The sequence below is a fragment of the Carcharodon carcharias genome, chromosome 21 (assembly GCF_017639515.1).
Source record: "Carcharodon carcharias isolate sCarCar2 chromosome 21, sCarCar2.pri, whole genome shotgun sequence".
NCBI lineage: Eukaryota > Metazoa > Chordata > Chondrichthyes > Lamniformes > Lamnidae > Carcharodon > Carcharodon carcharias.
Genome location: NC_054487.1, coordinates 73,358,858 through 73,370,600, shown reverse-complemented (window position 1 = coordinate 73,370,600; position 11,743 = coordinate 73,358,858). Strand labels below are relative to the sequence as shown.

General features: G+C 43.3%; 1 protein-coding gene across 2 annotated transcripts in view; it reads left to right on the top strand.

The window, feature by feature from the left end:
- The first annotated feature begins 3,782 nt into the window (after positions 1 to 3,782).
- rpap3 (RNA polymerase II associated protein 3) overlaps positions 3,783 to 11,743 on the top strand; it is a 58,384-nt gene continuing 50,423 nt past the window's right edge. Inside the window, exons 1-3 of one of the 2 annotated variants that reach the window (XM_041216468.1) lie at positions 3,783 to 3,995; positions 5,354 to 5,494; positions 9,202 to 9,303. In XM_041216468.1, coding sequence (XP_041072402.1) covers positions 3,834 to 3,995; positions 5,354 to 5,494; positions 9,202 to 9,303 — 405 coding nt within the window. In that variant the 5' untranslated portion in view covers positions 3,783 to 3,833. The remainder of the gene's footprint in view (positions 3,996 to 5,353; positions 5,495 to 9,201; positions 9,304 to 11,743) is intronic. The other variant, XM_041216469.1, reaches the window with a different exon arrangement.

Here is an 11,743-nt window from a genome sequence, read left to right as displayed (position 1 = left end):
TGCGAGGGGAATTGAATTAAAAAATAGTGAGATTTTGGTTCAGTTGTACAGGGCACTAATGTGACCACATTTGTAGTACTGTGTACACTTTTGTTCACTTTATTTGAGGCAGGATGTAAATGCTTTGGAAGCAGTTCAGAGAAGGTTTACCAGAATAATACATGGAATGGGTGGGTTGTCTTATGAGGAAAGGTCGGACAGACTAGACTTGTATCCACTGGAATTTAGAAGAATAAGAGACGATCTGATTGAAACATATAAGATCCTGAAGGGTCTTGACAGGGTGGATGTGGAGAGGATGTTTCCTCTTGTGGGCGAATCTAGAACTAGGTATCACTGGTTAAAAATAAGGGGCCGCCCATTTAAAACAGCGATGAGGTGACTTTTTTCACTCAGCGGATTGTGAGTCTTTGGAACTCTCTTCCTAAAAAATTGATGGAAGCAGAGCCCTTGAATATTTTTAAGGCAGAGGTGTATAGATTCTTGATAAGCAAGGGGGTGGGTGTGATGGGTTATCGGGGGTAGGTGGGATGCAGATTTCAGGTTACTATCAGGTCAGCCATGATCTTATTAAATGGCTGGTGCAGGCTCGAGCGGCTGAATGACCTACTCCTGCTCCTTGTTCATATGTTCATTACCACCCCCCCAGCCCTGCTTTCACGGTCTCAGCCCACACCCACCCACCCTGTTCTGATGGTCACCAGCACCCGACACCCACCACCCCCAGTCAGGTCGAAATGTCCTTATTTTATTTAATAAAAATTGATCTCTCTGCCTAACTCTGAGTCTGGTTGCACTCTTCTGCCATTAACAGAGCCAAAGCCGCAAAAACATCACTAATGCATTGGGATAAGGACAGACACTTTTTGTGAACAGGTACTATCACTAAAAAGCTGCATCCTTTGAGTCATTCAGGTGTGGGATAGTTGAACTGCGTTGGTGATTCTTATATAAAAACAAAAAACTGCGGATGCTGGAAATCCAAAACAAAAACAGAATTACCTGGAAAAACTCAGCAGGTCTGGCAGCATCGGCGGAGAAGATAAGAGTTGACGTTTTGAGTCCTCATGACCCTTCAACAGAACCGAGTGAATGTTAGAAGAGGGGTGAAATATAAGCTGGTTTAAGGTGTGTGTGTCTGGGGTGGGTGGGGGGAGAGAAGTGGAGGGGGGTGGTGTGGTTGTAGGGACAAGCAAGCAGTGATAGAAGATGTCACAGACAACAGAACAGAAGAACACATAGGTGTTGAAGTTGGTGATATATATCTAAACGAATGTGCTAATTAAGAATGGATGGTAGGGCACTCAAGGTATAGCTCTAGTGGGGGTGGGGGGAGCATAAAAGATTAAAAAATATTTTAAAATAATGGAAATAGGTGGCAAAAGAAAAATCTATATAATTTATTGGAAAAAAACAAAAGGAAGGGGGAAGAAACAGAAAGGGGGTGGGGATGGAGGAGGGAGTTCAAGACCTAAAGTTGTTGAATTCAATATTCAGTCCGGAAGGCCGTAAAGTGCCTAGTCGGAAGATGAGGTGTTGTTCCTCCAGAGGACCTCATCTCCTCTGGGGATCTTCCTCCCACAGCTTCCAACCTGATAGTCGCCCAACATCGGACGGCCCGCTTCTACCTCCTACCCAAAATCCACAAACAGAACTGTCCCGGTAGACCGATCATGTCGGCTTGCTCCTGCCCCACAGAACTCATTTCTCGTTATCTTGACTCCCTTCTCTCTCCCCTTGTCCAGTCCCTTCCCACCTACATCCGTGATTCCTCTGACACCTTACGTCACATCAACAATTTCCAGTTCCCTGGCCCCAACCACTTCCTCTTCACCATGGACGTCCAATCCCTCTACACCTCCATCCCCCACCAGGATGGTCTGAGGGCCCTTAGCTTCTTCCTCGAACAGAGGCCCGAACAATCCCCATCCACCACTACTCTCCTCCATCTGGCTGAACTTGTTCTCACACTGAACAATTTCTCCTTCAACTCCTCTCACTTCCTCCAAATAAAAGGTGTGGCTGTGGGTACCCGCATGGGCCCCAGCTATGCCTGTCTCTTTATGGGGTATGTGGAACATTCCTTGTTCCAGTCCTACTCCGGCCCCCTTCCACAACTCTTTCTCCAATACATCGATGATTACTTCGGTGCTGCTTCATGCTCTCGTCGGGACTTGGAAAAATGTAATAATTTTGCTTCCAATCTCTACCCCTCCATCATTTTCACGTGGTCCATCTCTGACACTTCCCTTCCCTTCCTTGACCTCTCTGTCTCAATCTCTGGTGATAGACTGTCCACCAATATCCATTACAAGCCTACCGACTCCCACAGCTACCTCGACTACAGCTCCTCACACCCCGCTTCCGTAAGGACTCCATCCCATTCTCTCAGTTCCTTTGCATCTGTTCCGATGATGCTACCTTCAAAAACAGTTCCTTTGACATGTCCTCCTTCTTCCTTAACTGAGGTTTTCCACCCACGGTCGTTGACAGTGCCCTCAACTGTGTCCGGCCCCTCTCCAGCGCATCCGCCCTCACACCTTCTCCTCCCTCCCAGAAACATGATAGGGTCCCCTTGTCCTCACTTATCACCCCACCAGCCTCTGCATTCAAAGGATCATCCTCCGCCATTTCCGCCAACTCAGCATGATGCCACCACCAAACACATCTTCCCTTCAACCCCCCTGTCGGCATTCCGTAGGGATCGTTCCCTCCGGGACACCCTGGTCCACTCTTCCATCACCCCCTACTCCTCAACCCCCACCTATGGCACCACCCCATGCCCACGCAAAAGATGTAACACCTGCCGCTTCACTTCCTCTCTCCTCACCGTCCAAGGGCCCAAACACTCCTTTCAAGTGAAGCAGCATTTCCCCCAACTTAGTCTACTGCATTCGTTGCTCCCAATGTGGTCTCCTCTACATTGGAGAGACCAAACGTAAACTGGGCGACCGCTTTGCAGAACACCTGCGGTCTGTCCGCAAGAATGACCCAAACCTCCCTGTCGCTTGCCATTTTAACATTCCACCCTGCTCTCTTGCCCACATGTCTGTCCTTGGCTTGCTGCATTGTTCCAGTGAAGCCCAACGCAAACTGGAGGAACAACACCTCATCTTCCGACTAGGCACCTTACAGCCTTCTGGAGTGAATATTGAATTCAGCAACTTTAGGTCTTGAACTCCCTCCTCCATCCCCACCCCCTTTCTGTTTCTTCCCCCTTCCTTTTGTTTTTTTTTTAACCAATAAGTTATATAGATTTTTCTTTTGCCACCTATTTCCATTATTTTAAAATATTTTTAAATCTTTTATGCTCCCCCACCCCCACTAGAGCTGTACCTTGAGTGCCCTACCATCCATTCTTAATTAGCACATTCGTTTAGATAATATCACCAACTTCAACACCTATGTGTTCTTTTGTCTGTGACATCTTTTGATGATCTGCTCCTATCACTGCTTTTGCCTACAACCACACCACCTCCCTCCACTTCTCTCCCTCTCCCCCACCCAACCACCTCAAACCAGCTTATATTTCACCCCTCTCCTTGGATTCACCTAGTTCTGTTGAAGGGTCATGAGGACTCGAAACGTCAACTCTTTTCTTCTCCGCCGATGCTGCCAGACCTGCTGAGTTTTTCCAGGTAATTCTGGTTTTGTTTTGGTGATTCTTGTGTCGGTTTCTGCAGAAGGCCACATCCTTCCTTTACCAAGATGGCGCCCCTCGTCCCCTCACCAAGAGGGCGCCCAGCACTTGTCGGTGAGGTATTTCCGCCGGCGCGCGGTGCTGTTTGGGTCCCGGGCCCGGCGACCGGGAGAAGGTTCCAGGCTCGGCTACCATGTCGGGTCTTAACAAGTCGGTGGAGCTGCAGCTGCAGGTGCGGCAGCAGTCGGAGGAGCTGCGGGATTTCATGAGGGAGCTGGACGGCTGGGAGAAAGACATTAAGAAGAAGGACGACGAGCTCCGGCGGCAGAGCGGCGAGGCCCCGGCCTTGGACCCGGTGGGTAACCCGGGCAAGGGGGGGGGGTGGGGCAACCAGGCCCCTTCACTGTCCTCCTCCTCCTCCTCCTCCTCCTCCAGCCTGATCCTCAGAGCTTCACTTGGCGGTTATTAAACCTGTCTCTCAGGATTAACTCCAAGTTAATCACGTTTCCCAGCTCTGATGAAACGTTAACTCTCTCTCTCTCTCTCTCTCTCCACAGATGCTGCCCAAATGTTCTGTTTTTATTTCAGATTTCTTGCCTCTGCAGTATTTTGCTTACATATTATTTGACCAGTTATGTTTTTTGCTGTTCTTCACCCCCACCCCGAATCCCCGGCCATTACATAGCTTTAAAAAGAAAGAATTTGCATTTATGTAGCGCCTTTGGTAACTCCAGGACATCCCAAAGTGCTTTAACAGACAATGACTGACTTGCGAGATGCAGCCCCTATTGTAATGAACAGAAGCACTGTTGCCAAGGTGTGCACGGCGAGCGCGCTCATACAACAAGGTTATTTTTCTGTTTTTTAAAAAATATTTTTTGATTGACGTTACTACATTGGCCAGGAAGCACGCACAGCCCCTCCTGCTCTTTCTGTAACAAGTGCAATGGGATCTTTTGTGTCACCTGCAAGGGCAGGTGGGCTTCAATGTCATGTCGCTTCTGAGAAATGGCACTTCTGACAGTGCAGCACTCTCTCCCTACTGTGTTGAAGTGTCAGATTTTGTGCTCAAGTCATTGGGGTTTGAGTTAAGTTTTGACTTAGTGGTGAGGGTGCTACTACTGAGTCACAACTGATGCTTGGTACATTATCTTTTGTGTTGCGTAAACTGATTTGAATAAGGGTGCAGTTACCTAATTTGTTAAATTGTCAAGATATAGTTATTACTTTGCTACACATGTCAGAACTGTTTATTTGGACTTTTCCATATCTGTGACAGTCTGTGGCACTACATTTGTACCATTGACAGTTTTAGAAGCTGCAAATCCCCATATTTATAGTATCGCTAATATATTCAAGAAAATTCACTTTGCCCTGACCTTGTGTTAGTTGATGCTATGATTAGGGGTATCTTCCTTTAGCCATCCAACCCTGGGAGAGTTGAGCCATGTTGGCAATTCTGTGTGGGTCGCTTATCCGCTGAACAGGAGTTTATCACTGTTATCCAAGTACTGGTTAAATTTAACAACTCTATGAAAAGCAGATAGGATGCTTGCTCTCTCAGAGCTTTAGGAATTGTCTCGTGTCTGAGTTATATTGTAGTTATATACCAATGTGAAATCAAAGTGGCATTGCATCAATATAACAGGTGTAGAATAAATAGAGTTTCTGTATTTGGTTAAATGTGGCTGATTGTACTTTTAAAATTTACAGACACTACCACCTGTAAGAAATCGAAATTATAAGAAAAATACAAATAAAAAGACTGTTTCACGGAACAATAGGAAGAACAAAGAAAATAAAGCAACAAGAATAAAATCTTATGACTATAAGTCTTGGGAAAAATTTGATGTGGTAAGTTTTCAGTATGTATTTGACAATGATGTATTTTACCGTAATTTCCATTATTGTTTCATGGTTTTGCCAAACTCTCCTGCTGTTTTGCAAATCCTTTCATGGAGATGGTCCCCTTTTAATTTGTATATTCAGTGCGATATGTTATGTGGCAGACAACTTTTATTAAACTTATTTAGACAGTAAAATAAAAATTATAAAATAAATAAACAGCACCAAGAAGTAATACTGCTGGGTCTTTTTTATTACAGAACTTTTAACACTCTTCTGCCATGAGTACAAAAATGAAAAGATTTGATATGTTTTCCAGTACTAAAACTAGTCTAGTGTTCATGCTTCTTTTTTCCTTTACTCTTTCTTGGGATGTGGGTGTCGATGGCAAGGCCAGCATTTGTTATCTATCCCTAATTGCCCTTGAACTGAGTGGCTTGCTCAACCGTTGCAGAGGGCAGTTAAGAGTCAACCACATTGTTATGGGTCTGTGGTTACATGCAGGCCAGACCAAGTAAGGATCCCTAAGGGCATTGAAGGACCCCTAAGCAACATTAGATGAGTTTTTAACACCATCGACAATGGGTTTATGGTCACCATTACTGAGACTAGCTTTTCAATTCCAAATTTACTTACTGAATTTAAATTCCAGCAGCTGCCGTGGTGGGATTTGAAGCCATGTCCACAAAGAATTTGTCTGGGCCTCTGGATTACTAGTCCAGTGACATGACCACTAGACCACCTTCTCCCCCTTTCTACATGAGATGGGGGCTACCTGGGAACATCTCCACATGCCTTGCAGGGTCTTTGGGATTATATCCCTACCTATCCATTTTGAACTGAGTCCATGGAATGAATGATAAGTGACATTGGGAGAAAGCTATATTTGTCACTGAGATGGTGCCTTTTCTAAAGCATCTTGCCATAAACAGATTGGGAACTTTGACTCCTTGTTTTACCTTCCTCGTTCTCCACATCCTCCAACCCTGGAATGCGGAGCCCAGATCTGATGCTTCACAAGAATGCAAGGGAGTGGGCCATCCGGCCCTTCGAACATACTCCACCATTCAATAAGATCAGTGCTGATTTGACTTTGCCTTCGACTCCACTTGCCTGCCCTATAACCCTTGACTCTCTCGTTGACAAAATCCTGCTAACTCAACCTTGAATATATTCAGTGACCCAGTCTCCATGCTCTCTGGGGAAGAGAATTCCACAGACTAATGACCCTCAGAGAAAAAAATTCTCCTTTTCTCAGTTAAATGGGAGACCTCTAATTTTTAAATTCTGTCTTCTAGTTCCACACTCCCCCACAAAGGGAAGCATCCCCTCAGCATCGATGCTGTCAAGTCCCCTCAGGATCTTTTGTGTTTCAATAGGATCCCCTCTCATTCTTCTAAACTCCATTGGGTATTGGCCTAACCTGCTCAACCTTTCCTCATAAGACAACCCTTTCATCCCAGGAATCAGTGGAATGATCCTTCCCTGAATTGCTAATGTAATGATATCCTTCCATAAATAAGAAGACCAAAGCTGTACATAGTTTTCCAGATGTGGTCTTACTAAAACCCTGTATAGCTGTAGCACCCCTTCCCTACTTTTATACTCAATTCCACTTGCAATAAACACCAACATTCCACTTGCCTCCTAACCACTTGCTGCACCTGTGTACCAATTTTTTGTGATTCATGTACCAGGACACTCAGATCTGCAGTGGAGCTCTGCAATCACTCTCCATTCAAATAACGTACAGCTTTTCTATTCTCCCTGCCAATGTGGACAAGGTCACATTTTTCCACATTATACTCCATCTGCCAAATTTTTGTCCACTCACTTAACCTTTCTAAATCCCTTTGTAGTCTCTTTATGTCCTCTTGACAACTTACTTTCCTACCTTTCTTTGTATCACCAGCAAAGTTAACTACCGTACATTAGGTCCCTTCATCCAAGTCATTAACATAGATTGTAAATAGTTGGGGCCCCAGCACTGACCCCTGTGGCATTCCACTGGTTACGTCTCACCAACCCAAAAATGACCCACTTATCCTCTATTCTTTTCTTCCTGTTAGCTAACCAATCCTATATCCATACTAAATATATTACCCCATACACCATGAACTTTTATTTTGTGTGGCAACCTTTGATGTGGCACCTTGTCAAATGCCTTTTGGAAATCCAAATGCACCACATCTGCTGGTTCCCCTTTATTCACCTTGCTTGTTGCCTCCTCAAATAACTCTAATAAATTAGTCAAACACAATTTCCTTTCTCACAACCATGTTAACTCTACCTGTTTGTATTATGATTTTCTAAATTTCCTGCTATTACCTCTTCAATAATGGATTCTAGCATTTTCCCTATCCCAGATGTTAGGCTAATTAGCCTATAATTGTTTGTTTCCTGCCTCCCTCCTTTCTTGAATAGAAGTATTACATTTGTGATTTTCCAATTCGCTGGGACCTTTCCCGAATCTAGGGAATTTTGGAAGATCACAACCAATGCATCTACTTTCTCTGCAGCCTCTTCTTTTAAGACCATTGGATGACAACCATTAGGTCCAGGAATTTGTCACCCTTTAGTTCTGATGTAAAAACAAAAAAACTGTGGATGCTGGAAATCCAAAACAAAAACAGAATTACCTGGAAAAACTCAGGTCTGGCAGCATCGCCGGAGAAGAAAAGAGTTGACGTTTCGAGTCCTCATGACCCTTCGACAGAACTTGAGTGAATCCACTCAAGTTCTGTCGAAGGGTCATGAGGACTCGAAACGTCAACTCTTTCCTTTAGTTCTGATAGTTTTCCAATACCTTTTCCCAAGTGATTGTGATTGTTTTAAATTCCTTCCTTTCACCTCTTGATTTTCAAATATTCATGTTTGTTTTTTGTGTCTTCTGCAGTGAGACTAGACTCAAAATACCTGTTCAATGTTTCTGCTATTTCCTTGTCTCCCATTATTAATCCCCCATTCTCACCCTCTAAGGGACCAGTGCTCACCTTGGTTACTCTTTTTTTAAATACTTGTAGAAACTCCTATTGTCTGTTTTTATATTTCCAGCTAACTTTCTCTCATACTCTAATTTCTTTCTCGTTAATTTTTAATCGTTTTTTGTTGATTTCTAAAATCTGTTCAATCTTCAACCTACAGCTAATCTTTGCAGTATTGTAAGCAGTTTCTTTCAATTTGATACTCCTTCACTTCCTTAGTTAACCACGGATGGTGCATCCCTTTCATAGAGTCATTCTTTCTTAATAAAATACATCTTTATTGAGAGTTGCAGAATATCTCCTACTTATTAACTTACTTTCTCAGTTCACTTAGCCAACTCTGTCCTTAAACTCTTGTAATGGCCTTTATTTAAGTTTAAGACACTAGTCTTAGACCCAGACTTTTCACCCTTAAATTGAAGTTAGCTCAGGCTTTGCCAAGGATCAAACTTGAGATTATCCTGACCCAATTTGTCAGTGCCACACCACATAATACATTTATGCGTTGAGATATTTGGAATATAAAATACCAGATACCCACAAACTGTGATATTCTTGTAAGGAGTTTTTTTAAATGATATTGAAGTTGTCAGTTACCCTGCTATAAAAAGATTTATGTTTTGATATTTATAAGCTTAGTTTTAATTAAGTTACTCTAGGAATAAGGTAAAAGGAGCACACATTAACTACACTTGGGATTAAATTCATCTTGCATTTCTCCTTTTACATTAGGACAAAGTGCTGGAAGAACTGGATAAAAATGACAGCATTTCGGAGCCGGACACAGAAGATGAGGAAATAGATGTAGAGAAAGCTCTTTTGGAGAAAGAAAAGGTATGTTACACAGATCACTCGGCGATCACGTGAACAGCTAGCAGGGTAAAATGAAGTTCTGCTGAATGAATGTCATATATAATGTCAAGCATGTTTGCTTTACATTGCTCCAGAATATTTCAACTGTTAGGAATACTTTTAAGATTATTGTAAATCAGGATTACAAATTAGTTTTCGTTTTTTTTGAAAAAGTGAATGGAATCTACACTTGCTGCAGTTACTTAGACCCTTTTAACACTAAACGCCTCTCTAGGATGGAACAACAACAAAAAGTCCTATAAAATCATTTGTTTAAAAAAAAGTAATACATTATTAATTAAGCATAATATAATGAACACGCATAAGGAAACTCTGCAAGTGAGGCTCACGGAGCCCAGGCCAGGAACTGGACAGAAAATCACGGACTTGCATTTTCCCATGCTGTGTTCCTTGCAAATGCTGTTCCTCGCAAATGCTGTTCCTCAATAGGAATATCTGATCACCGATTTTCTTCTTAATGGATCTGGAAAAACTTTGCTTGGCGGACCTGTCGGTGTCAGTTACTGGTCATTCTTGGCAAACTCAGATGCTGATATGATACTTAACCTGAAGTGACAAACCAGCATTCAGCCTTTGATCTACATAGAGGGACTATGTCATTTAAGTGTTGAAAATCTGCTTATTCCTGAAAATAACTAAGTTAGAAAGAAAGAAGAAACAAAGGACTTGCATTTGTACACAGCCTTTCACACCCTTGGGAAGTCCCAATGTACTTTGTAGCTGATGAAATAGTCACTGTTGTAATGTAGGCAGTGGCTGCAGCAAAGTTGTACACACTAACATCAGTAATGAGATAATTACTAGGTAGACAGACATTTTTAGTGATGTTCCTTGAGGGATAAATATTGGTCAAGATACGAGGCAGAACAACTGTGCTCTTCAAAATAGTTTCATGGAAAGTTTTATGCCACTTCAAAGTGCATCAATTTAGTATCTCATCTGAAAGCCAAAACCTCTGACAGTGCAGCACTTTCTCAGTACAACCCTGAAGTGCTAGTCTAGATTTTATGTTCAATAATGGGACTTGAATCCGCAACCTTTTGAGAAGCCAGAGTGCTACTATGAACCAAGGCTAGACAAGGAATCACTGAACAGGTCATCTGGCCAGGCCCCTTCAGTCAGGTGATCTGCCAGGGTTCAGCAGTAGGCTGACAGCAGGTGGTATTTAATATTTCAGATTTTCTGTTGAGTTGAGGAGCTGGGAGGTGGTAGGAAAGACTAGTATTGCCTCTACCATCATTACATGTAGTGGGTGTTGCACTCCTTTCAGTTTGCCCGGCTAAGGCTCACTCTGGTTCTTGATCATCAGGGAGGGGGGGGTGTGGGAGGAGCTTCCCAAAACATTTCAAAGTGTTTTTAATTGGGATTACTCATTACTGCTCATTAAGGTGCTAGCATGTAAAGTTAACTGCTAAAGAAACTAAATACTTGCCTGTTATATAGTGCCTTTCATCACGTAAGGAGGTCCCAAAGCAGCGAACAGCTATTTTTTTTCAAGTGTAGACATTGTTGTAATCTAGTGTTGTGCTATAGGATTTCAATGCTCGCCAAATTTGTGCGGTCAGGTCACCAAATTCGCCACCTGCTACAGAATATGTATGATATAAGAAAGCATATACAATCTTTTGAAGTTTTAAACTATCAGCAAACAAGACCAATACCCTGGAAAAACTCAGCAGGTCTGACAGCATTGGCGGAGAAGAAAAGAGTTGACGTTTCGAGTCCTCATGACCCTTCAACAGAACTGAGTGAATATTAGGAGAGGGGTGAAATATAAGCTGGTTTAAGGTGGGGGTGGGTGGGGGGGGGGTGGGGTGGGCGGGGTGGTGGTGGTGGTGGGGGGGTGGGGAGAAGTTGGGGGGGGTGTGGTTGTAGGGACAAGCAAGCAGTGATAGGAGCAGATAATCAAAAGATGTCACAGACAAAAGAACAAAGAGGTGTTGAAGGTGGCGGTATTATCTAAACGAATGTGCTAATTAAGAATGGATGGCAGGGCACTCAAGGTACAGCTCTAGTGGGGTTGGGGTGGAAAGGCTAACAGGGCATAAAAGATATAGATTTAAAAATAATGGAAATAGGTGGGAAAAGAAAAATCTATATAAATTATTGGAAAAAACAAAAGGAAGGGGGAAGAAACGGAAAGCGGGTATGGATGGAGGAGGGAGTTCAAGATCTAAAGTTATTGAATTCAATATTCAGTCCGGAAGGCTGTAAAGTGCCTAGTTGGAAGATGAGGTGCTGTCCCTCCAGTTTGTGTTGGGCTTCACTGGAACAATGCAGCAAGCCAAGGACGGACATGTGGGCATGAGAGCAGGGTGGAGGGATAAAATGGCAAGCGACAGGGAGGTTTGGGTCTTTCTTGCGGACAGACCGCAAGTGTTCTGCAAAGCGGTCGCCCAGT